At 38.4% G+C, this 27,698-nt stretch overlaps 1 protein-coding gene across 1 annotated transcript; it reads right to left on the bottom strand.

Moving 5' to 3' along the window:
• Positions 1–616: 616 nt before the first annotated feature.
• Positions 617–14,463, bottom strand: ENAM (enamelin). The gene is made up of 8 exons (XM_025435835.2): positions 14,410–14,463; positions 12,543–12,611; positions 12,377–12,421; positions 11,437–11,478; positions 9,395–9,661; positions 8,001–8,063; positions 5,930–5,980; positions 617–3,472 (listed from the first exon to the last, which is right to left on the bottom strand). The coding sequence occupies exons 1-8, from the start codon at positions 14,461–14,463 to the stop codon at positions 617–619; spliced, it is 3,447 nt and encodes a 1,148-aa protein (XP_025291620.1).
• Positions 14,464–27,698: the final 13,235 nt, after the last annotated feature.

The raw sequence follows: 27,698 nt of genomic DNA, 5'->3' as shown, positions 1-27,698 counted from the left end.
GCGTAGTATGTAAAAAGTGACAGAAGGTGGGAAATATGGGGAAAGAAAGATAGGAAGCTATTTTGACAGAAAGAAAACCCAGAAGGGAGAAAGGAAATGATAAAGAGGGAAGTGTGGGAGATAAAAGATGTCAGAAGAATATTAGCTGGGAAAAAGCTTGACAAAGACCAACATAAGAAAAAACTGTACAATCACTTGGATTATACTGATATATAGATATCCATACATAAAATGCAAAGGTCATCTGCCTTTCTGTCTTGCAAAACCAGAGAACTTTGCGAGTATGGAGCTTTGAAAGAAAAAGGAAGAATCGACAAACAAAGGGAAACCAACCCAGACAAGTGGCTTCCAAGTTTCAAGGCGATGGAGGTCATAGCCTTTCTGCTTCTTTTTAAGGTCTGTGTTAACTAGTGGCAGTATGGAATCTAGCAACCCCTGGAGGCCCAACCTCATCAGCATCACCTGGGCCACTATGCCTATTGCTGGAATGGGGATAACTTAAGGATCACCAAGAGGGTCAGATAATTAATTGAGTCTGGGAGCGGGGAATGTTGGGGAACCACTGGAGAATATCACATATTTTCTTTCCCCAAAGAGTGTTTTGTTGCAATAATCCCTAGGCCTGAAGCAGCAAGCAGTCTTGTACATGGTCCTGTGGATTGGTCCCTAATTGAAGAGAATCAAATGGAGTGTGTTCATCAGCACTAAGTGGGTCTACATTTATACTCTGAAACTGTGCCCCAGTAGCTAACCTAGACAATGAGTTAGGATTTTCGGTAGGCATAATCGGCTCTTCATCAAATGGGCCTTGCCTTCCGATGCTAGATGGAGTTCCTGTGCTGGAGGAGTGGTAGTTTGTTATTTTGGAGCCAAAGCATGGTAACTGTATGATGCTTGATGGTCTTTGTTGCTGCCTGTCACCCTCATTTCCTTGCACTTCACTTTGGATTCCTTCTGGCTCAGGGCCTTCATCAGGTGTACCAATAACAAGTTGTTCAGGAGTAAGGTCAACGGTTCTTTCACTGAGCTGGTTGTCTTCGAATATCTCTTCCAAAACATTGTTGCCATCTCCTCCAAGATCACTTGTGAGACAAGGTGTATTCTTTGATTGAAGGGAACCGGCTTCAGGAAACGGCATAATTCCCCTTTGGCTCAGTTGATTCTTCATAGAGCACGGCGTGTTCCTTCTCAGAGTGGACACATCATCTCTAAAAGGACTTAGGTTTTGACTCTCTGCAGGCATTCTTTTCTCTGAGCTGTTTCTTTGGCCAGGTAGGTTGCTGGCAGGAGAGATGGTATCTCTTGCATGATTAGCATGACTATCTTCTGTGTACAGAGGACTGGTGTCTTCATTCTCCCCTGGTGCAAGATCGAAGGGTGGAGTGTAGTCCTGTAGAGCAAGTGGATTGTCCTTGTGTCCTGGGGAGCCACCAGCACAGCAAGAGCCTCTCTGGCTTAGGTGAAATACATGTGCTTCTTTTTGACCTGCTGGGTAACTTGGAGGAATTAAATCTGGGAAAGCCAAATGTTCTCCCTCTGGTGAATTTAACCTAGTAATCTGCATGCCGTAATTCAAATTCTCACCTTCACGCCATGTTGGATTTTTCTGAAGCCCAGCTGGGGAATTACTAGGATAGGGCTGGTTCTCTTTCTGGTGTGGTGGACTAGGGGGCGCTTTGTGTAAAGTTGTTGGCTGATCCCAGTAATTTCTGTTAAAATATGGCTGCCTTTCTTTCTGTCCTTGGGCTTGAACCCTGTGGTCCCAGGAGTTCCAAGAAGGAAACAGAGGGCTTTCTTCTTGTCTGACAGCATTATTAGCATAGTAGCCCCTGCTCTCCACAGGTGGTGGTACAGTGGGAGCTGTATTATATGATGGAAAATTCTCATCTGGGTTCCAGGGGTAAAACTCACCATAAGGGAAATCCTCCCTGGTTTTTGATGGATTATCTAAGGAATAGGGAAGGTATTCCTTTGGTTGATTTACGGTATATTGCTCGCCTTCATAGTGCCTAACTGTTGGACCTTCTTTAAAGCTTGGCTCTTCCATACCCCATCTATTTTGTCCTGGGAAAGTTTCATCTCCAGTTGGATCAATTGGGTCCTCTTCATTGTAAGGGACTGTTTCTTTCAGCTCTGGAGTATTTATGGGATATAGCGAATTTCTGGGTTGCCCTATTGTGTTGGGAGAATCATCTCTCTCATCCCATCTATTGCTTCTAAGGTATGGTGAATTTTCCCTGGGATCATAAGAGTTATAGTCAGGGTAGTAAACACCTCCCCTAGAGCCCTGGGAAGGAGGAGGTAAGAGTTCCTCCTGCCTCCCAGGATCTTCCTTAAAAGATGGAGAGATTTCTTGGTGATGCCAAGTATTTCTTCCAGCAGGAAAATGTTCTCTTGCAGGGGGAGGAATTTCCTCAGGGAATACAGGTTGATATGTACTGTGCTTTAATTCTGGCCGATTAGTTTCTGATTCATACGGGTTTCTTCTTGGCTCTAAAATAATCCCTTTGGGCAAATTCTGGCTTTGGGTTTGTCCATCAGAATTTGGGGCTCTTCTGGAATCTCCTCTTGAGTAATAAGAGTTTTCATGTTGATCAACAGAATTAAAATTTGGGACTAGCACATTACTCTCAGGGGGAGACAGTTTATAGTTTGATTTGTTAACTCCATAATCTTGAGAGTTTCTCCAGGGGCCAGATGGATCCCTTGTAGGAATGACTATTCTTTCTTTTGGGCCTACTGGTTTCTCTCCTGGATTTTGGATTTTTTCATTGTGGACAACAGTACCATGTTTGGGACCCAGAGGAGCAACGTTGGTTCCCATAGGGTGTTTATTTGGTGCCTGAGGCTTTCTTCTGACATTCCCCAGATTTCCTGCATGATTAGGAGAATTCCCTCTCGCAGTAGAAGCATAAGCCTTACGATAGATTGGATTTCCTGGACGCATTGCTTGTTTGCGTTCCAAAGCAAAGGAGTTCCACCGAGGCCCCCTTTGTACCTGTTGATTTCGGTAAAAAGGCCCATTCTGTCTGTGCCCCATGAAAGTACCAGTGGGACGCCATTGTCTCCCTGCAGGAAAATTTCGGATGTTAGGATTTGGATAATTTTCATGAATATTTGGCTGATTTGGTCCCCATGAGATTTGAGTTCTTGGTACTCCCTGGCCTGAAATATTAACTGTAGCGGGTGAGATAACCCCGTTTTGAGCCGTAGGATTACTCACAGTGTTTGGGCCAGGGCCACTGTTTCCTGTTGGGCTGGTGTCATTTCCACTCTGACTCCCTCCAGGATTTGATTGAGTAGAATTAGTCTCGGGACCTGTTGAATTACCCGAGGGCTCAGCGGCCGGACTCTCTGCTTTAGGAGGATCTTTTTCTTTGGGTTTTTCAAAATCTTGTTCAAACATCTCTTCTGAATAATAAGGAGGACGACCCCCAAATCCCTGATATCCAAAATATCCAAAGTAAGGATTCTGTAGGGAAGAAGGTGGAAATTGGTAATTACTCTTTGTTTCCCACCGTGCTGTGGGGTGGAATTTTTTTTACTGTGATAGAGAAATTAGCCACATGCTTCTTTTAAAACCATTAACTATACTTCTTTTCTTCAAAGTTAATTCTTTCTGTTCCCTTCTGGTTCTCTGAGTACTCTTTCAGACTGTTAGTTCTCAGTTTTCTTTTCCTAGGCCTGGATCCTAAATCTGAGAGGTTTTTGTCTTTTTAGAAAAGGATTCCATTTTCCATCCTTCTCATTCTTCTTTTCTCATTTTGCACACCTGCCTCAAACAATCTATTGCAGGCCAATTTTTTCAATACAGATACAAATCAGTCACCCCCAATGCCATAAGTCTGGCCCATGACACTCCCTCCTGAGGTTGAAGCAGCAAGACTGCATCACTGAAGATCTCATGGGTACCTGCAATGGACTATGCCCCACCCCCCAAACTTCCTTTTCCCATATTCTATATCTAAGCAACATTTGCCACTATCTACCCAGTTTTCCAGGTTTCTCCTTTTCTCTATTTCCCCCAGACAATTAATAACCAAGTTCTATAAAATCTAAACTTCCATCCTGTCCAACTTCCTTTATTCCCAGTACCCTTGAACTATTGGAGTAGTTTTCTTACTGGTTACTCCGGGTATAATTTTACTTCCGTCTAATCTTGTCTCTCCACTGCTGTCAGAACAGTAGAGGCTGGGGGTGGGGGGTGGTGGAACTTCTGTCACTTTCCCCTTTAAATATTATTTAAAGTTGCCCTTACCTTACAAGATAAACTCTAAGCCTCATATCATAACATAAAAAGCAGCATGGCATGGTCTAAAGAGTGGAGCTCTAGACAGATAATGGGTTCAAATCCCTGTTCCTCCAGTATTAATAGTATGACTCGGGGCTAACGTCAGTTTATATATATTTATTATTTGTAAACTCAAGATAATAAAAGGATATCTATCTCATAGGTTGTCATAAGGGTCAAAAGAGATAACATATGTAAAGCTCTGTGCCTGGTACTTAGTAAACACCTAATAAGTGTTATATGTTATATAACACTGCTGCCGCCACCACTAATGATTTTTTTATGATCATCTGGCCCATAACTCTTACATCTGGCCTCATTTTCTTCCCCTTGTACTTTATGCAGTTGTAAACCACAACTACTACCTGCAGCACTATTCACAATAGAACCTAAATGTTTATCAACAGGTGAATGGAAAAGGCAAATGTGGTCAAGATACACCATGGACTACTACTAAGCCTTAAGAAAGAAGGAAACTTCAATAGATGACAACATGGATGAACCTTGAGGACATTATGCTAAGTGACATGACAGGAGGAGGAAAACAGACTTTTTCATGCCTATGCTAACTGCCTGGGCCCTTATGCTTTTATTTTCTCATGTTATTGTTTTGAAAATTTGAAGTGCCAGTTTCTGGGTTGCAGGCAATTATCTGAATCATTTTTATCTGGCAATTCTAATTTCAAAAGGATATTTTTATTTTATTTTTTAAACTTTTTTAATTAAAAAAAATTTAAAGTGTGTTTGTTTATTTAAGCAATCTCCATATTCAACGTGGGACTCAAACTCAGGCCCTCAAGATGGAGAGTTGCTTGCTCTTCTAACTGGGCCAGCCAGGCACACCTTTTTAAAAGCACCTCATGCCATTACTTCCAATGTCATTATTTTAACTCCTTCCTTGCTCCCTTTCCCAACCCCTCATCCTCCAGAGTCATTTCACTGAGGATATATCATATTTTTAGGGAGAAAAAAGGGAAATAAGCTCCAGGGGTGGATTTCCATGCCACAATCACTTTAATGACTTTTTTGATGACACGGGGGCTAGAATATTTTAACAATGTATCACTCTGTGACATGCATTTGGCTCTTCTAGTGTGGTGTGGTAGAGAAGCCATTGGATGGGGTGTCAAAAAAGCTCTAGGTTCAATTTATCCACTAACTCAGTGGATAGTAGTTGAATAGTAATTTACCTTTTTGGGGCTTCAGTTTATTTGTTCAATGAAGGAGTTAGATGATTACTTAATTCCCTTCTGGGGGTAACTTTCTAGGATGTGTTTCCTTCCTTCTCTGCTTTTTAGTTGCTCCATCACTGTCCAGAGTCCAAAGACTCTGGAACAAAGGTTATTAGGTTATCCTTCTTAGAGAGAGACAGAGAATAAAAGAGAGAAAAAGAGAGGGAGAGAGAGAAGAAAGGGGAGAAGGAGAGGGAGGGAGTGGGGGAGAAAGGGAGAGAGAGAGGGAGAGAGTTCAGTACATGTAGAGGAAAAATGATGTATTTATTTTTGTTACTGGCTTTTTTCTTATATCACAGGCACTTGAGCTACAAATTCATGTGTTGAATTTTAAAAATAGGAATTAAAAAGCACAGGCTAATGGATTGTAATTCCTAATGGGGAATGTAGCTCTACTTATACTCACCCCGCCTTCTTCATTGCTGGCTGGCGGACGTCCATAACCTGGTGGTACCCTCTAAAATGTGCAAAACATAATGAATGCAAGAGAAAACCACATTCTATACTGCCATTTGCTTGTACAACTCACGGTATCTTAAAATAGTTCAACTCAGTGATTGGGTGTTAGCATTGCTAGTTTTCAGCTTTTGAGTCATTAGCTCTCACAATCTATCTATTAATTCTAATTATTATAATTATAATCCATCAGTGAACACTGGCAAATACAAAGGCTTCAGCTGGATTCTAGATTATCCTACTCAGAATACCATGTATGGCTGCATCTCCTAGCAGTCCCCCATCCCATCACCCCCAACACACAGACAGAGACACACTCAGAGACACACAGACACACACACACAAAAACACACACACGGCAGTGGGGGGGAGAGATTTGAGTGCTGTTAGGATCGAAACATCCATATTAGAACATATAACAATGGAGATTAAATAATGATGCTATTTTTAGAGTCTGTGTCACATTTAGGATGACAAACTGACAATTTCTCCTGGATTATTACTATAAGTTTGTTTTTTTTTTCTACTTGAGCAAGGTTTATTTTCCTAATCAAACTTGGAGGCTGAGTGTTTGCTCAGGGGAAGATTTATTTTTATTTTTATTTTTTTTTATTTTTATTTTTTAAAGATTTTATTTGTTTATTCATGATAGTCACAGAGAGAGAGAGAGAGAAGCAGAGCGAGAAGCAGGCTCCATGCACCGGGAGCCTGACGTGGGATTCGATCCCGGGTCTCCAGGATCGCGCCCTGGGCCAAAGGCAGGCGCCAAACCGCTGCGCCACCCAGGGATCCCCAGGGGAAGATTTAGAAAAGTATTCCAACTCCCACAGACCTTCAGGAAGTTCTATGTGGATGGGATCATAGTTGAGCATGAGAATCATGTTTATCTGCTTTTTGAATCTTTACCTGGTACTGCCTTAGTTAGTAAATACTTTATACTTATATAAAATTATACCCAGAGTAACCAGTAAGAAAACTACTCCAATAGTTCAAGGGTACTGGGAATAAATAAATAAATAAATAAATAAATAAATAAATACTTAGTTCAGTACGGCCAATGAAAAAAAAGTCACTCTTTTAAAGAAAAAAAAGTAAGGAACTCTTACTCCTTGAGTGAATCGTTCCTTATTGATAAAGAGTCTTCTTGGCTATAGAGTTATAGGCAAGAAAAACCAATGCCATAAGCAAATAAAAAAATCATCAAATATTTGCTGTTTCTGTTAAACAACAATTGTCCTTTAAACTTTTCTTTACTTCAAATAGTTTATTTTGTGATTTAGATTTTTAATGCCTGTGATGCAATTTTAATATTATGTTCTATTTTATTTTATTTTATTTTTTTAAAGATTTTATTTATTTGTTCATGAGACACACAGAGCGAGAGACAGAGGCAGAGACACAGGCAGAGGGAGAAGCAGGCTCCATGCAGGGAGCCCGATGTGGGACTCGATCCCAGGACCCCAGGATCACGCCCTGAGCCAAAGACAGACATTCAACCGCTGAGCCACCCAGGCATCCCTATTTTAATACTTTTAAACTTTAAAGGATTCTTGTAAATATTAATCTTGTAAGATTCTTTATAATGAAATATCTGTGGCTAGAAGTAATAAGATATCATAGCAAGCTCTTAATCTAATCATAGCTTATCTTATGATTTTCAAACTATTTTGTATCAATTTTCCCATTACATTAAATAAAGACAATCTTTGTATTTTCTATTCTCTTAGGGAAGTGGGGGGATAGTAGTGAAGTAACACAATCCTTTAAAATCAATTCATTAAGTTATTAGTAGTTGTTTGGTGATTTCAACTGTTCATGTCACCAATTTGAGTAAAAAATTCATTAAACCATTTTTTTCCTACATGATTACAGATATGATGATTTTTTTCATACTCTCCATATGCCATATGCCATATGTAATTGGCATATGGTATTCCATTTAGAGAGTATGAACTCATACCAGTTTGAGATATAACATGTTAGCATTAGTTTTCACTTCTAGTATAAAGAAAAAAACTCACGTGTGGAACCTGCCATGGTGGCTGTTGATAGAGAAATAGCCCATTGCCAAATGGTGGGAATGCCTAAAGAGAAAGCAGGAATCACAGTGATGCAGAAGTGAGAAGAATAAATGGAAAACGAAACAAACCTATTAAATACAATTGTTCAATACTTGGGAGTCTGCATCTCCCTTTGCATTAAACTGTGATTTCCTTTTTTTAGGCCTGAGTTGATAAAAATAACAACAACAACAACAGTTAGTATTAGTATCATTAAACATTTATGTTCTAGGTACTGTGCTGAGCATTTTATAGAGGTAAACCAATTAAATCCTCATTTAAACACAGAAGACATGTGCCAAAGGCATTTCCTTTCCACTAAAGATTCTGAGGTTCAGAGAAGTTGAGTCATTTGCCTATAATCTCTTAGTTGGTAAATGATCCAGGAGTGTCTTTTCATTCAGTTTTATATTCTCTACATCTATAATAGTGTCTGATAATAAATAAATATATCTGTTAATTGATGAAGAGACAGCATTTTAGAAGTTTCACACTGGATAGTATCTTGAGAAACCATTTGCACATCTTCTTGCTTTCTGTCAGGACTACTTATGCCACACAGAAGTACTGGAAGCAGTGTTAACCTTTCAAGTATTTAGGATCATCAAAGCATAGATCTGGAAGGAACTTAGAGATTATTTCTTTACTCATAGGGAACCTGGAGTCCAGAAGGGTAAGATGACTGCTCAAGATCATTCAACTAATAAGGGCTGGGGATAGAACTTGAATCTCTTTTCCCTTACTCTTCATGTTACAATACCATGCTGTCTCTGCATTTTAAAAATAGCCTCTTTAAGGTTATAGTATTTTGGTGATTTTTTTTTAAGAAAAGATTTTTTATATTTATTTGAGAGAGAGAAAGCATGAATGGGGGGCAGAGGGAGAGAGAGAATCAGGCTCCCTGCCAAGTGGGGAGCCTGAGGCAGGGCTACCCCAAAACCCTGGATCATGATCTGAGCTTAAGGTAGATGCTTAACCAACTGAGCCACCCAGGTCCCCTGGTAATTTTTTTTTTTTAATGAAAAAAAATTTTTTAAACGAATTTGTACACCTAACGCAGGGCTCAAACTTGTGACTATGGATCAAGAGTTGCATCCTCTACTGACTGAGCTGCCCCTATTTTGGTAACTTTTAATCAAACAAAGGCTGGCAGGCTGAACCTGCCAGGCGATTTTCAGTAGGTGGTGCAGCATCACCTTAGAAGAATGTAAAAGCCAAAGATTCGATTTCATACATAGCAGTACCTGTATTAAGGAACATTGGATAAATTGTGTATGTGGGGATGGTATAGCTCTCCAAATCCCTCTGAGGCCACTTATTGACTCTGGTTTGGAATTTTGCAGGGCAAGCCTCACCTGAGGTGGCTGGCCTTCCTCTTCTGGCTGTGCTGGGGTAGGTGGTGGCTGCTTTAAAGGTCGCTTTGGTGGTGGTTTTTTTGGTTGAGGCTGGTTGGGTTTCTGAGTCTCAGGGGCTTGATCAGTCTTGCTCTTTTGGCGTTTGAGTGCTGAAGGAGATTTCTGTGGGTGCCCCGTGTTGGGTGGTGGTTGAGGCCACATGGGCATCTGGTACTGTGGGAAGAGCTGAGGCATACTATTCCCATATAAGGGGCCCAGCTGTGCCATCTGCAAAGATAGCAAATAACAGTCAAATTGTGGAAGGGCTGAGATTCCACCTTTATTCATCCACTAATGTTAGTCTCTAAAACTCAGCCAAACTTCTTAAAAATTCTATGAAACTTAACAGTGGAAGCCTCCAGATCTTTAGCATTTCTTTAAATGTTGTCTTATGGAAATAATTTGTTTTTTTTTTTTTTTTTTTTTTTTAGAAAACCAACCAAACAAACAAAGCAAAAGACAGAATTAGGTGAGAAATTTCATTTTAAGAATTTGGCTGATAATTTTCTAACTCTGAAGCACTGACTCACATAAGAAGTGTACAAGTCAGGTTACAGAGGAGTTGACATCAAACCCAAAACTCCTGTGACTTGTTATAAACTAGAAAAGGAGAAAAAGCAGAAAGAAGATAAAGGAAGTGGGAGTGACAAACAGAAAAAAAAATAATGAAGAGAGAGAGAATACAAATTCTTTGTATGAACATCTTTATATGGTGCCTATGGTTTTTGGTTATTGGTAAATTTTCATTAATTCCTTCTTCATTATCAGAATCTCCACAACTTTGAGGCTGGCAGGGAAGCAAAAGTAGTTATAATCTGAAGAAGCTAATTTATGAATTGACCTCCTATAATGTCAGTTCCCATTCAAACATTCCTACTCTAGTTGAACACCAGTCTCTATTCCCAGTCTCCACTAATCAGTATCTTGCTGTCTGCTGGGTGATAACACAAATACATCATAAACGCCATGGGATTAATGGAAGGTGAAATTGTGAATCTTGCATTATGATGCAGAATTTCATGCCAGTTAACTTGATGAAAATTTCAAATCATGGGCAAAGTCACTAGAACCGAGAATGAGAGTTTGAAAGAGTGAGGTCAATCAATACTTGAAGAGAAAATTGACAAGGATGACGATGGTAGGTGAGAAGGTTTCAAAGAGAATGGCTTGAATAACAGAATAAGTGGAAATTGATGGAGTCCTTGATCTTTCCCCCCAGTGGTTCTTAGGATCACCACAAATGTCCAGAGTGACATATAATATTGTTATACTGTCATGTAATTTTTTCAGAAAAATTATGCCAAAAGATCCAACTGATAACATGATTCATTATTAGTTGGTTCTAAGAATTAGCACTAATGGTTAACCCAAATTTTTTTTAAAGCATTTTATTTTTTTAAATTTTTATTTATTTATGATAGTCACACAGAGAGAGAGAGAGAGAGAGAGAGAGAGGCAGAGACACAGGAGGAGGGAGAAGCAGGCTCCATGCACCGGGAGCCCGACGTGGGGTTTGATCCTGGGTTTCCAGGACCGCGCCCTGGGCCAAAGGCAGGCGCCAAACCGCTGCGCCACCCAGGGATCCCTAACCCAAATTTATTAAAAAAAAATAATTGCTACATAATTTTAGTGTTATCTTTCAAGATAATCCATATGAAATTTATCCCCCACACACATACAACTGGAGTATTTACTATGCTATTTGTTGTCCTTATTATTTGTGAATGTATGTTGTGTGATCTTTTCCCAGAACCCATTTCTCTTGAATACAAAGAATGTTGGCAATTAATAACGATTTTTACTTACATAAGAGAACAACAGTAATGAATAATAATAATAATTTGGGGTAAGGAGACAGGTGAGACTTTTCTCCCTTAAAAGTCTTATAATGATTACACTGTAATTAAAACACTGGATTGGTATCTTTATTAGCTATAACAAACTTTATAATGTAATTATCTGTGTATAAATAAGAAATTGTCAGAATACAAAGCGGAACTTACATGTGGGGAGTTCATAAAGTTGAATTGACCATATCGCATCATCTGTGACCAAAAGAATCCAAAAATACAAAGTGAAAACTTTTTATCTAATCAATCCACAGATCACCAGATAGAAGTTGAATTTCTGATTTTAACATATAGCAGTCATAATGTCTTTTACTAGCTATGCATGAATTTAAATTAAGTATGCAATTAAAACCTTATGTCACTTTAATTTTTTTAGTTGGAATTTTATTTTAAGAAGAATCAAAATAAAATACAGAAAATAAAAATCTTGTCAACTTTGAAGTTTTTTTTTTTTTAAGATTATTTATTTATGATAGACATAGAGAGAGAGAGAGAGGCGGAGACACAGGCAGAGGGAGAAGCAGGCTCCATGCCGGAGCCCGATGTGGGACTCGATCCTGGGACTCCAGGATCGCGCCCTAGGCCAATGGCAGGCGCCAAACCCCTGAGCCACCCAGGGATCCCAACTTTGAAGTTTTTGAATGTTCTACTCAACTTTTGAAGTTCTTGATTTGTGAATGTGATAATTCTATGAAAAGATGATTCTCCTTTCGGATGTACACTGAATTTGGCTAATGACGTTGGCTATGAGTCATGTAGAAGATACTATATGCTTATGTGTCTACGTTCTGAAAACCTTTGGTACAAATGTCTATCTTTGATGGCTTGAAAACTTAGCAAAGAAACGAACATTAATTATACTTGAACCCATATTTACATTTACCTTGGAAAGGAATATTGAAGCATGTAAGTGTGTATGCTGCTGGGGAAATTACTACTTTGCCTTGACTTGAGAGTTTAAGCCTTTCAAATTTCCCTCTTTCTGTCTCTTTCATAAGAAATTTTATGTAACAGAAAGTTCTCCTTTTTTTAATGGACTCTCAGGACAGGGCTTAGGAAAACTTCTCCCCAGAGACTTAATTAATATACATACCTCCTCACTTTTACTGCTAAATCCAGGCATTCGAGGCATTTGCATCTGGTAGTGAAAGAATATTGGTGACAAATTCAGAACACCAGTTGAAATAAACCCAATAATTATCTCCAAGCTATGCAACAATAGAATACAAAGAAAAGTCCTAAAAATTTTTGATACTCACTGGCATAGCAAAAGAATTACCAAGCAGACCTAGAAAGACCAGGAGAATCTTCATTTTTCCAGTTGGTACCTGGAATACAAAACTGGATTTTATTTTTGGACAGTGAAATGATTCCACTGCTGGCACTCTGCCCAGCTGTCTGTCTGTCACGGAGAACACAGAAATAGACCATGGTGGGGGCCTCGGCTGCCATTTTTGCTTTATAAGAAACTACTAGTTATTACCTGGTACTGTTCTAAACTATGAAAAGGGTCAGGTTAAAAAGGAAAGATAAAACGGAGAGAGAGAAAGAAGACTGATACTTGAGAAGATGGGAGATGGTTTACAGCACAGGAATATGGACTTTAGAAACTAGGAGTTTACCTGAACAATGTGAATATTGGTGACTTTCAGGTACTAGTTGCTAGGCTGGTTTAGAACAGCATAGTAATGTCCGAGTATAATCACCATTCAGGATGATCTCAGCTTCAGTAAGGGTGCAATCCAAAATCAGTACTTTGAGCTACTTTCTAAGATGCCATAGACAACATTCCATTATATACAACTAATTAAATGAGCTGGAATATTCCAGAATCCTATCCTTTTATTCTTCCCTTTATTGTTTTTATTATTGCTTTTATTATTATTTCATCTAAAAAATCATTTCCATTCAAGGGCTGGTCAGAGAAATAGGAAAATATAGGCAACGGTATATTTATCACTCTGCTAGATACTTTGATTAAATATATGGAGGAAAAGATTGAAGACAGTAGAAGTGAAGTTTGAGAATGTGAATTTACATGTGAAGTTTGAGAATGTTTTCATGGATTTTATTTATCGCCCTCTAGTTATTTATGCAAGCCTTGTCTAATTAAGACTTGTAGTTACATCTTTGAATGAGGTTTTTTTCTGAAGTATTTACTTGTGTAACTCCTTAAGAAAACTCTGTTCTATTTGCATATGCAATAGAGGAGAATGAAAGTTTTAATCAGAATGATTTATTTTCGTGGTACATCAGATACAACACAATTCCTAGCATATAGACACCAGTAGTTGCTCAGTCTTTTTTGTTCTTCCTTCCTTTTTCTGGGCATGAAATGCATCTAGAAGTATTTTGAGCCAATGCCATCCTTCTGTTTGCTTCCCATAGGAGCAATATAATTAAAGGACACTTCAGCATTTTCCTAAATTATAAGTGTAATCAATTACCTTTTATATATCAGAAGAATCAGGAGATATGATATAAGAATCAGGAAGGAGTAATATGTAAATGCCTTTCCAGTTAATTACGATTTTTAGAATAACGACATTGTAGAAAATTAAAAATAACAACTAAAGCTAGTGTTTCCAGTATAGGCTCACAAGAACACAAGGAAACTAATAAAGAGAATATTGGGAAATATGTTCTTTTCTAAATCTACTTTCTAAGATTATGGCCCAGATTTTGGGTAACTTTTGGTCGTTTAATTTCTCTCTTACCTAATCATCCATTTAATCTCTATAGTAGCTGTTGCTGAGATTTTTGATAGTGTTACACACTTGAATAAGAAGATGTAGTTTTTTATTTTGCCAGTACAAAGTGCCACTTATTTTCTCTTTTGTAAAGTTAATATATTATACTGGACGACTGATAGTTTCCTTCCATCTCTAAAAATTCATGATTGGATGAAAGTCTCTGATTAGCTTTTTTTTTTTTTAACAGAAAATAATATGCATAATGGTTGCTATGGAGTACAAAGACTATGTAAGTTCTTAAGTTTTCATCCCATCTTTGTTTCTCCTGACATATTTAATAGTGTTTTACCCTCTCAAGTGTACTTCTTACAATATTTAATATTTAGTTGATATGTACCTGTATATATTATAAAAAATGAATGAAAATACTCACCAAGTTATCTAGCTTAGGAAGAGAGGCTCCATGCCTGTACTGAAACAGCAACATTTTTTCACCAAAATTTTGAAAAATACAGATTTGGCATGAGAAGAAACTCAAACACAGAAATGAGACAAATAAGTGAAATGAATAACAAAACTTCAGCTCTAAGGCAGCGCATGTCATGTTAATTATTTTCTCCAACTATCACCTTAATAGAGGGGCTTCAGAATCAAGCCAAGTCTTTGTTGCTTTAAGAGAAGGGTAAAAGCTAAATCAGAGAGAAAATGGCCCAGGAATGGCATTTTAAGATACTTCTAGTGCAATGTTGACAAAACCTGATTGCTCTACAGGGAGATGTACAACAGCATAATATTAAATGAGATCTAAATAGGTTGGAAGAAAAGTCAGAAGAAAAACAATTGAGCAAATAAACGTAGTTTAAAGTTTTATCAGAAGATCAGTATGCAAACGATGACTATATAACCAACATCAAAGAATGCAATAAGGAAGTCAATCAATATCTATGAATTCAGTTCATTTTTGACACTGTTATTTATGCTGATAATCTCTAATACTCACCTGATGCCAGTTAGTAGCTCCAATATATAACAAATAACTTTTACTTGAACTTTGTTAGCCTGTCTTTGAAATATATTCTTACTGGTCTACAGTATAAATACAAGTTGCTGAAGCCAAGGAGATCTCAAGGAGCAAGACACATTTATTTCTTAATAACAAAACAAAAATGCTTCATAAAGATGTCATGTTGTGTAACAAAAAGGCTTAAAATAAAAAAAAAATTCCTCCTGTAGGAAATCTTGGGATAGCAAGGTCACATTTAAGCTCTGTTGTAGACCTGTATAGCCAATCAGCTTTGAGAAAGATGGTTTTGCCATCACAAGAGTTTAAGGTAAAAAAACACATCCAATGTAAATTTATAATGTGTTATTATAGGAGCTGTCAAATCAAGTCTCTTATTATGTATAATAACAGTCCAGGAAAATGAGCTTACAGCTGTAAGATTTAGAAGATGCTTTCCTTGATGAATTTGGGGTTTTTAAAGTATAGAAACTTTGTTTATACAAAGATATTTAGGGAACAAGAGTGAATATTAACTATATCCTGTTGTGATAAATCATTGACTATCATTGAAATCAGACCAACATATACACATACTGTAATTTCATATATTCAATTAATATTTATTTAATACATAATTAAAATTAGCCATAATGTTGTATACATGGACTACTCAGTGACTTCATTTGGTTGGTATTATATAAGGCTACCAGGACATAGTGTTCTTTTTGAAGTCAAATATAGTTGAGTCACTTGGGCTTCAGAGTTTTGGATCAGATAGGCAAAATGATAAATGAACTTTCAGCTATTCATGATGATACAACCTCATGAAAATATGAGTCAAGAAATTTACTGAAGAGGTTATGGATGTTTTTTGAAATCTGACTTTTTTTAGTAAAGCTTTCACTTCTAAAGAATGGGAAATTTTTACTTTTTGTTAATAAGAGCAAATTTGCTCTCTTTGCTGTACTTGGATTCCCCTGTTCTCTTATAGCTCCACAAGAGAAAAAATGTGTAGTGGTGATCTTTGCTTATTTTCATGTTAGCATTTAAAAATTAAGAATATTCGAATTTGTTGCCAAAAACTGGTTCCTACTCGGTATGATTGTGCAAATCAGTTCATCCAGTGCTTTCACAGGGGGCTGCTCTTCCTCTAAGGTTCCAGGGCTGCTTTATCCTTCCTCTTGGGCCAAATAATCCTGCATTTCTTAGCACTCCCATCCACCTCCCACCATTTCCCTGAATCTAGTACCACAATGAATATAATTGCACCAGGGGGTTTGATTTTAAATTAGGTTCTAGATACCTTTTAAGTCTGTCTGTATTCAAGATATACAAAGGTCTACCTGCTGCAAATGCCTGTCTGTCTTGGATTTTGTAGGAACTGAGTAGCAGCTATATTGCTATTTGTACTCTGTGGATGTGGAGATGAAATTTGCAAGTGGTAGGACACCTAGGGGACAGTGTATTCATGTTGGTGAAATGGGAATCGTGATGCTGGGTGACACTGGCCTCTGCTGTCCCCTTCACAGAGAGACTGGAGTTTTTCTATTAGCCTTAGCCATTTAGGTTATTTTGAGTTGTCACTAAACTTCACTTTTATTTTTAAAGTAAGCTCTAGGCCCAACGTGGGGCTTGAACCCATGACCCTGAAATCAGGAGTCACATGCTCCACCAACTGAGCCAGGCAGGTGCCCCTACTTTTGATTACTTTCTTTATTTACACTTGTTCCCTCTGCCACAAGGCTGGTTAATGGCCATGAAATAATTAATGTTTTAAATATCTAACTGAGCTACTGAATGGGTGAATTCTTAGTAGTGGTGGGTAGGATAGAAGAAACAATCAAGTCTCTTTTTTCTTCCAAAACACCGAAGAAGTGCTTAACTTGATAAAATATTTCGAAACCAGTCTTTTGTGACTTTTTCCCTTTACTCCAATCATCTCTGTTGATTTTATAAATTCTTTTTCTGTCCTAACAATTTACCAATTACAACTACTAGTGATCATGTTAATGATTTGGCCTTTAAAACATTTTAAGTGTGTCTCCTTTAATTTTAATCTGTGTTTCCCTTCTTGTCTATAAAGCAAGTCTTCTTAACCTCCTAACTGGGATTTGTAAATGTAAGAATCTGAGAATCTGTATATAAGAATTTGTGTATTTGGGGGTAAATGCATTTTTTTTTTTACCTGAAGGAGAGCCCATATCATACAAAGGTCTCTGACCTCCCCAATGTTTTTTTTTTTTTTTTTTTTTTGCCTCCATTTATTAAAATTCTCTCATTGTCCTAGATTTGAAACTAGTAGGAATGGAAAAGTCTTTTGGTTTCTTACTATAATGGAAAGAGGCCAGGCTTTGGAGTTAGCAGGCATGAGTTTAAACCTCTCACAAGTATCCAGCTGTTTGCTTTCCTGTTTAGTAAAATAAGGGTACTAAGTTTCTTCTAAGAAGTAGATGAAATAATGCATGCAAAGTGCCTGGCATCGATTAGGTACTGAGTGATGATCAGTGACTGGTCAGTACATGAAGGTACTCTCGTTCCACATTACACTTTATAATGATTTATTTATCTTACTTTAATTCTACTATCTTTACATTATACCTTGTCATGATTTACTAAGGACTTCAGAGGAATAAAGGCAATTTTCAGAGCAAATAGATCCTCCTCTAAGCACATCTGTGGCGCTAAGTCCTATGGACTGTTATTAGTAGAACACTCTTAACACTGCGGGACTAGTGAATGAAACACTTGAGATGAGTAGTGTCTTAGGAAATCGTTACTTGTGGCCACATAGCTTCTAAGTACCCATGACCTTGACTTCTCTCTGGAATCATTTTTTAAAAAATGTCTTACCACCAATTTTTAAAAAAGGATTTTATTTATTTATTCATGAGAGACAGAGAGAGAGGGAGAGACACAGCCAGAGGGAGAAGCAGGCTCCACACAAGGATCCCGATATGGGACTCCATCCCAGGACCCCAGGACCACTCCCTGAGCCCAAGGCAGACACTAAACCACTGAGCCACCCAGGCATCCTTCTCTGGAACCATTTGAATAGCATATGCCTAAGCTCTAAATGTGAGACACTCTTCTGTCGTAGGAGAAGAGGAGGTATTGTTGAACTCTCGCAGATTAAATGGTTGATAGTGTTTTATTTTACAAACATTTCCTGAGTGGCCTCTTCATGTGAAGCCCCAGCTTTGGTGCCCACTCATCCTACACAAGGTACGAGGAAGGAAGTTTTCTGAGTCAGAACTCAGCATTGGGTTGGAACTCCAACTTCCATGATTTGTTTTAAAATTTTGGTCAAGTGAGTTAATCCTTTTAAAAAAGATTTTATTTATTTGAGAGAGAGAGAGAGAGCACGAGTGGGCAGAGGGGCGGTGGGGGGGATAACAGACTCCCCAGTGAGCCGGGACTCTGAGCAGGGGCTCAATCCCAGGACCATGGGATCATGATTTGAGCCTAAGGCAGTTATATAACCAACTGAGCCACCCAGGCACCCCAATTAATCTTTTAAAGCCTCAGTTTCTTCATTTATGAAGTGGAGGATAATAATAGTATCTCCTTCATTGGTTTGCTAAGAATTTAATGGGGTAATTCATTTAAAGTTCATAGCACAAAGCTCAAATAAATCTTATAAGTAAATAGGTATATAAATGTTACCCATGGTTATGGTTAGAGCTTGCTTAATAGCTGTTTTAATACTGACCACTGATATATTTCCCGAAGACTTTTTTTTAAAAGAAGATTCATTTATTTATTTGTGAGAGACACACAGAGAAAGGCAGAGACATAGGCAGAAGGAGAAGTAGGCTCCTTGTGGGAAGCCTGATGTGGGACTTGACCCCAGAACCCTAGGACCACGACCTGAGCCAAAGGCCCACCCCCACACCCCCAGAGCAATCAAACATATGTAAATAGAATATAGAAGAAAAGGAACGGGATCATAAAGTTGATTAGATTTATCCAGTTTAAGTCCAGCTTTTGGTCTTCAAATGCAAAAGTTATTTTGTGATGTCAGGGAGTTACTGCTGGTGGGTGGTTATTTATTCGGACCACCCTCAGAGGTAGTGTTTACTTCTTGGAGCTCTGAATAATAACTCTCTTGTATGTTCTCAAGATCAGTGTAGAAATGATTTAGAATCTAAAGGAGACTGTCTTGTTCTTCATCTTCCTTCTTCACCCTGAGAAGGAAATGTAACCCAGAGGCTAAGAACACAGGCCTTGCAGCTCAAAATATTGAGTAATGTGTACACTGTGCTTTCGAACAGAACCTGACTCCTACTGAGTCCTTCATATGCGTTAGATATTTTGCTACTTTGGATACTTCATATAAGCTGATTGTGATTTCATCTCATTGTAGAAATAATATATTTGTTGACCATTTGCTTTGTGTATTGAGAACTGTTTTAAGCACCTTTTGTGGACTAACTCATTTATTCCTCACTACAGCCCTATGAGACAGCTTCTATTATTACACATATTTTACTATGAGGAAACATACAGAAGAATTAAATTATTCATAGTTCCACAGCCAGTAGGTGGCTAAAACTAGACAGTGTGGCTCCAGAGCCCCTGTTCTATCTTCCACTCCTTGCTGCCTTGGCCTGAATTGAAGCAATAATGTGAAGACAGAACTTTTCTAGCTTTTCCATTCATAACAATGGTTGCCATTGTTCTATTTAGGTGTCTCAAGAGTTAACTGTGGAGAAAAATCACAGGAAGTCAGACTAGCTAGTTTCTAGTTCTTGATTGATCACTCACCAATCCTGGGACTTTGGGAATGTCACTAGACTTCATAGTGTTTCAGTTTCTTTAACAAAAACCTGTCTTATTCCCAAGCATATGACATTGTGCTTCCTCAGTAGAGGAGTGTATCAGTGGGCTGGACTTTCAGTCTAAGAGAATCCTAAAATATTTGCTGTTCAGTTCTGATGAAATGCCTAATTGAGGAACATAGTTTTGGAAAAAGAGCTATCGAGCCACTCTACTGGGAACCCCGAGGTCTGTCCCTGGGTCAATTGGTATCCCACACTTTTGGATTAGCTTAGCTCCCTTAAAAAATCACCTTCATTATGTCACACTTACTAAAGCTCACAAATGGGAGATAGACACAGGAAAACTACCTTTATTAAGTTCCAGTGTGTGTTGGGCACAGTGCAAGTGAGTGGCGTTAGAATGGTGAACACCATTGTTTGTGCCTTTAAGAGGCTATTTATTCAATGGTGGATCTAGACTTTGCAATATCAGGTGTAACACCGTGTAGTAAGGAATAAAATTGGTGATGTTCAGAGCACATGAGAGCGATTCTATGGAAAGCATCCCAGAAGAAGTGAGATATAAGCTGTAATTGAATATCTGAGCTGAAGATAGCCAGAAGAGCATGGAAAAGTATGCAAAGAACAGCACTGGTAAAGTCTGGAGGAAGAATGAGAAAGCCGAATCTCAGCAACTTAGATATCTAGAATGTCTGGAAAAGAACTCCAGGGCTGAGAGTGCGGAGAGGCAAGTCTGGAAGAGGTTAGCAGGGCTAATCAAACCGATCTTAAGCCCAGCAAAGGACTTTTCCCTAAGATAATGTTGAAAGCTGCACTATATTACTTATTATGCATTATACAGAAGTGTCTACAGAGGAAATTTCTTCTAGAATTTTATTTCATGAGAAGCCTTGCTGTCCTTGATATATATTATTTTTCTGAAGTCACATTGCTACTGGGAGAATCCAGATCAGTGACCTAACATTCCATATCTTTTTTTTTCCCTTTGAAAAATATTGATCTCTTTTCTTATAACTTTTGTGATGATTTATTTCCTCTCTTGCTATAATTATAAGTATGTAATATTCTGGTTACTAGGAAACTCACAGCTGAATTTGATGCTTAATGGTGAACCCAAATTATACGAGACCTAAGCGAGTACAATTTTGGAGGCTTTCTTTGAGGAAAAAGCCCACAAAATTTAGGTAAGAAAGTAAATATTTGTTTAGCTAAGAAAAGAAATTGCAACAAATTTCAGATTTTTAAAAAATATTTTATTTATTTATTTATGAGAGACAGAGAGAGAGAGAGAGAGAGGCAGAGACCCAGGAGGGAGAAGCAGGCTCCATGCAGGGAGCTCGAAGTGGGACTCAGTCCCAGGACTCCAGGATCATGCCCTGGGCTGAAGGCAGGGGCTAAACTGCTGAGCCACCCAGTGATCCCCCAAATTTCAGATTTTAAAACAGTTACAGATAGTGCAAACATCACAAAACCTGGAAAAAACAATATTTTTACTAACTGCCTGAACTCTATCATAGCATCTGTATGTTTCAAGACCTGTTTCTCCTTCTCTACATACATATTTCTAGTGTCAGCTGCCAGGGACATATTCCTATCACAATATGCTCTCTGGTCCTGCATGTTTGGGTCATAGGCAGAATGAGTGGGCATGAGAAGCATGGGAAATAGGAACATTTCTAGAAGCCATTTGTACATGGAGGTGGCTAGCAATATTTTAGCTATATACCAGAGTTGACTGAGGATCACCTATCTACACTGTATGAAACTCAAATTAAATGTCTCCCCAACACAACTTCCCCCAAATGTCCACGGCTATTCCAATGCCATTTGAATTTAGGAGAATTGTAATTGAGGTACTACAGGAGTCAAAAGAAAGAGTAGTTGTAGCTAATTGTGAGCAAATTTCATAAAAACTCATGGTTATGTGAACACAACCCCTCTAAGGGCCCTGTGCTTGGTAAATATAATGGTCAATCCACCTCTGACCCCATTTGAGCTTATTTCTGCTTTTCTGCTTATGCCTACCTTCTAATTTTACTAGCCTTACTACTATTTCTTGCCATTGTCTAAGGTACCTTTTGAGAAGAGATAGCTATAAAAATTTAATTAATGAAATAAAATAATAACCACAAACCCTGCCTAATTACCATTCTTTTATAGTAATAGAACCTTGAAATATGTGTAATAGTAATAACCTCACTTACTATGTGCTGGGCACTGTACTAAATGCTTTAGAAGATTTTTCTCTTTTTTAAAATTTTATTTATTTATTTGAGAGAGAGAGAGAGTACAAGCAAGGAGGAAAGGCAGAAAGAGAGGGAGAAGCAGACTCCCCTCGAAGCAGGGAACCTGATGTGGGGCTCCAACCCAGGACCCTGAGATCATGACATGAGCCAAAGGCAGCTGCTTAACCAATTGAATCACCAAGGAGCCCCTAGAGGATTTTTCTTATCTAATATTCACAAAACCCTATGAGATAGGTATTATGATCCTTCCACCAATTTTTCAATTTTTCAATTACCATTGAAAAAATGAAATCTTAATGAAATTAAATAACTTGCCCAAGACTAAGTGGCAGAATGGGGATTTGAACCCAGGTCTGCCTGTGGTTAACCATGTCACTCTAAATAGGATAGACTTACACAGTATGCATGTTTTCACTAGTGGTGTCAAGATACCAGGACCAAGATTCTGTAAAGGACTTGTCTGCAAAAATGAAGTGGGATATGAACTTAAATGAAATGGTTTGTGAAGTTTCAATTCCAAACACTAACACAAATTATGGCTTTTTAAAGTTCAATTGCATGGCAAGTAAAAAAAAAAAATCTTCCTTCTCTTGAAAGCAAAAGGCTGCCTCTTGGTATTGGGAGGGTAGTACATGATGGATGGGCAAGGTGATTCAGCTTTTAAATGAACAGTTAGAGCAGACTAGATAATTGAGTGAGTTGAAGCTTGTTGAGTCTATCACATCATTTCTTACCAGACATCATCTAATCACTTTTTCCAGAAAATGCTAGCATCTACACTGACACAACCACATTGAGACAGTATACAGATTCCAAACTCTTCTCCCTAAACAGGCCCATATGTACGGGGTGCAGCCCTCTGCTTATGGCTTTTGTATGGCGTGGGTTCCCTTTCCTACCCATCCCCACCCACATTCACCCATCTATTCATAGCAAGTGAATCCCAGAAGCCCACCCTCAGGATGTTAGGTCAACTCTTTGGATTCCAAGGAGCTGCCACTCATTTGTTTAGCATATGACTTAGGGATAAAGTTACGTACTTCAGGTATATTGTTTTCTGCTCAAACTCTGAATGGTAGATATTTAATGATTGTGGGGATGGAGGCTCAGGGCGACTAAGAGACAAATCTGGACTGAGGCTCCACAGACAGAGGGTGGGTTTGCACAGAGGTCTGTGTGCCTTTATTTTCTGTTTCCACAATATCATCATCACAGGGCTGGACACACTGACACTAGAGGCACCCCTTGATGAGACCAGCAGAGTTAGTAAGTCAGTGTCACCTACAGCCAATTTTCCCTGTGTCTGGCCTAAGGCCAGTCTTGGTTCTTTTACTTTCCTCTGACAATGAGATCATTCTGGGCCCAGCAGCAATTCAATACTTGCTTTATCCACAAGAAGTGTAGGGACCTAGCATAATTTAGTGTTCAAAGATAAGTAACTGGAACAGTTTGGGGTTTTAAACAATTAGCATTTTTCTTTCATTGTTTTTAATGAAAAGTTTTTGTCATAGATTTTTTTTAATTGTAAAGCCTTCTGAAGAGATAAAATAGTTTAAAAGAGATATCACATACTTTTAATTTTTTAAGAACTAGTTTCTAATTGAGTGGAAGTTTCCACGACAGGAAAAAGAGAAGAAGATTCTCCAAATCATAGAGTTTCAGAGTCAGAAGATAATTTAGAATCACCTGAAGGGATGTGTCCATGTCTTCCTAGTTTCATAGATCTAAAACCCTTCTCTGATTCCTGGGCAAATCCTGTCAACCATACCTTCAAAATAGATCCAGAATCAGACATTTTGTACCATCTCCATCCACCGTGATCCATTCTTACTCTCTTAGTAGTTGCTCTGGTTCTTGCTCCTCTTCACTTTATTCTCAAATCAACAGCCAGAGTGATACATTACCTATGTAAGTCAGATCATGACTCTCCTCATCTCAGCCTGCGTTAAAGACAGTCCTTACAAGGCAACAAAGCCTTATGTGATCTGATCTCACCTGATGTCCATCTCCTCCAGTCTTCTATCCTTCTCCTCTCTCCAGCCACACTGGTCTTGTTACTTTATCATGATATCAAATGTGCTTCTGCCTCAGGACCTTGGTGCTGGCAATGCCCTTTGGTTGGATGCTTCTTCCCAGAGCTGACATGGCTCACCTTTAGGTCTTCACTCAAATGCTACTTTCTCAGTGATGCTTAGCCTAATGAAGATTGTCACCCCATCATCTTCCTTAATTCTCTTTCTGCTCTATTTTTTTTTCTATTGCACTTATCAATTCGCACATATTTTCTTAACTTACATTTTGTTGTCTGTCTTTCATTTGCAGTAAAGTCAGGAACTTTTGCCTGTTTTTCTATTACTAAATCCCTAACACCTAGAATATAGTAGGCACTGAGTAAATACTGGAATGAAATAAAACCTAGTAATTCAACTTCTTTATTGGGTAGAGGAGGGAACTAACATTAGGTGATTTTTCCAGGCTTTCATTGCTGATTGGGCTCAGTGTTTGGATGCATTGACTTTCAATTTAGTGTCCATTTCAGCACACATTTTATTTTGAGCAATTTTTAGCAACTGATACTATATCTGTTTGATGTTCAATACATCAAATAACGATAATGGGAGAGACAAAGAGCTTCACTAAGGTTGCTTCTTATGATAAGTGGTTATGGGGAGTATGCAGTAGGGGCCACGTAGATGAAGCTGCTTATATGATGCAAAGCCACCCTATGGCTTACTTAAAGCCCTCTCTTCTGACAACAAATAGCAAGTTCTAGTGAAGCTCATTGAGTCAAAGTGGGCATTGGCAGTTTGTCCTGGCAAAAGTCTCATCAGCTTTACTTCCTTCCCAATGACTATGGTAATTATGAACTTTAAATTCATGAATTTATTTAGTATATACTTATTGAGCACACATTCTGAGTCCGATACTGTTCTCGGGTCTGGGAACACTGGGGTAAACAAGATAAATAGCCCTGCCATCAGACAGCTTATCTAGTAGAGAGCTAGCTAGCAGGCGAGGCAGATCTTATATACAAAGAACCTTATTAATTGCTCTAGTAGTCGTGATAGATGATATTATATACATCAGCAGCTCTAAAAAGCACAGCAATACCCAGTATTTATGGAGTACTTAATGTGCAAGTCATTACCTCTTTTAACCTTGAGTGTTTTATTTTGTTTTCAGATAAGGAAATTGTGGCACAGAGAGGTTAAGTAATTGGGTCACAGCCAGGAAGGACAGAATTGGGAATCAAACTACTATGTTATATTGTTGTACAGTATTTGTGTAGGAAATAATGTTTTCAAGTTCTAATTGAATCTGGGCATAGAGTTAGGGTTGATTCATGTGTTTTATTTTATCTGTGTAACACCAAAGCTAAGAAGGTACCTCAGACTGTGGTAGAAGGTAGCAGAGAACACCAGACTAGAAATGCTTCATTCAGGCTCGCTTTCAGTTGTGGGTCCCATATTCTTCTCTGTGTCACTTTGAGCAACTTATTTAGCATTCAGTGTTCTATTTTTAAAAGTGTGTATATGACTAGTTTTCCTCTAAGGACCTTTTAGTTTTGAAATCATTGCATTCAAATGTTACCTCCTCAGGGAGCATTCCCTGACCACACTGTCATCCCTTCTTCCTCTTTCTCCCCTCACCCTGCTTTGGTGTTCATCATGGAGCTATTATTATTTGACACCACACCACAGATTTGACATTCTGTCCATTACTGTTTTCCTAATGCCTAGAACAGTGCTTAATGCATGGTGTTCACTTGAATCTTTGGTCACCAAATGTATTTTCCAGGTTACTGGGGTAGGTAACAGTCCTCAGACCCCACATGGTACCCTCCACAAAAATGTATGCTCTGTACTAATGTTTCTAAAACTGAAAAGAGAGAGAGAGAAAGAGAGAGAGATAAAGATTGGGAGAGAGAGAGAAATACTATGTTTTTAAGAGTATACTGTTAAAGAGAAAACTACATCTCATAAGTTTGGCTTGAAAGTAGCTCACTAGGCATATTTGGGCACTGGTTGAATATGAAAGAAAGCCTTAGAAATCCAAGAAAGAGAAACAATCTCCATCAGAATTCCTCCCTTCTTTCCTATCTATCTTCCATTTTTGCCAAGTTTGTTGCTGGTAGAGCTGCTATGGCTTCTGTTCTCTTGGATTGGCTCCTCCTCCCTGCACAGAGACCACGTAGTCCTAGACAATTATATTGAAATGAACATCAGTTCAAAGTGTGCTAGACACTTAACTCTAGGGTTGACCTTTTTTTATGTCAGTTTTTCCAAAAACATCTTTAAATATTACCTGCACATTTCTAGTTTGTGAATAAATTAGAATGTAAATTCTTATCCACTCTGGAAAACCCACAGTCATTTCCTTCCCTGCACTCCCTGCAGCTAATCTTTAAGTCATTATCAACCTGGTTGTTAGGTGGGTCTCTGGGTGGAAAGCTGCTGAAGCCTGGGGAAAGATGAAAGCGCAGGGCAGAGTTGAATGCATCAGCAAAGGTGTTATGACCTGTGGCCTCATAATATCCACTTCTCAACGCTGGCGATTGTGTTTCTAATGTCTGGCTTCTGTGCAGTGATGCTGCCAGGACTTCTGCTTTCTCTCCAGTCTCTAATGCTTATGGAAGAAAGGAATTGTCTAAATTCCTGGTTTGGTCTTCTGCTTTGTCAAATGCAGCCACAGTCTGTGTGTGTGGATGTCATTTGGCTCTTGACCACATTGTTGTCTGTATAAGTCAACCCTTCAGTACTGAGCAGTTTCGGATGGAAGTGGAATATGCTTAGGGACTCAAAGCTTTTATGTATTTGAGACTTATTTTCCCAAAGAGAAATATATTCAAATTCTAATGACATTCAGATTTTGAGTCTGAGTCAGTGTGAATATGTGTTTAAGCTCATGCACTATGGTAGATATTTGAATGATTACACTTTAGGTCATCTGTGTCATCACTGAAATTTTGGGGGCAGAATTTTTTGCATTCTCTCCATTTTTTAAGAGGAAATATGATGTATAGTTTTTGTTAGATTCTCAAATGAATGCTCAACTGCTATGAGGGGTCTAAGTGGGAGAGCACTGAATGGGGCATCTGAGGGCCTGGAATTTTCAGCCTCTAACAGCAACTAGAACTTGAAAAAGAAAGCATTACTCTTCTGGGCACTGAGTATCCTCAGCCATAAATGAGACAATTGAATTACATTAGTGTTTTCCCAAACATTATTCATGTACATAGCCATTTATGTACTGCCTTTGTGATTATTATATCTTATTATAACCTGTACTATTTACTTAATATTTTTTAAGCATCAAAATTTTTATTTTAAAAGGAATCTCATTTTTGCAACTCTAAATGGGAAACCAGCATCCCTTGATATAAGTAACAATAAAGTCATTCATGTACTGCATAAAAATTATGTGATGGTGTTTATCCTTCAGACAAGGAGTATTGATTATTACGATAGGCCACAGGATGGAATGGTAATCAGGGAGCTTTGACCAACAGGGATCTGTGATGATGACTAGCAGATCATGGGTTTCTGGATAAAAATAGATGGACATTTTGTTAAGATGCTTCTTGACATGAAAAGACAAAAGGATTGTACTCCCTGAGCCTAACTCTAGTCATCTAGTGGGATTCATAGTGTCTTATCTAGTTTCCAGACCGACAGCCCCCCAACTGAGGGAACAT

This window comes from Canis lupus, chromosome 13 (assembly GCF_003254725.2).
Source record: "Canis lupus dingo isolate Sandy chromosome 13, ASM325472v2, whole genome shotgun sequence".
NCBI lineage: Eukaryota > Metazoa > Chordata > Mammalia > Carnivora > Canidae > Canis > Canis lupus.
The sequence above is the reverse complement of the archived record's forward strand: the minus strand, read 5'-3'. Positions and strand labels throughout refer to the sequence as shown.

Coding starts and splice junctions, on each gene's coding strand:
- ENAM (XM_025435835.2), bottom strand. CDS start 14,463: ATGTTGCTGTTTCAGTACAGGCATGGAGCCTCTCTTCCTAAGCTAGAT. Junction 11,479..12,376: donor TTAGCAGTAAAAGTGAGGAG/GTATGTATATTA, acceptor TTTTGGTCACAG/ATGATGCGATATGGTCAATT. Junction 5,981..8,000: donor CACCATGGCAGGTTCCACAC/GTGAGTTTTTTT, acceptor TGCACATTTTAG/AGGGTACCACCAGGTTATGG.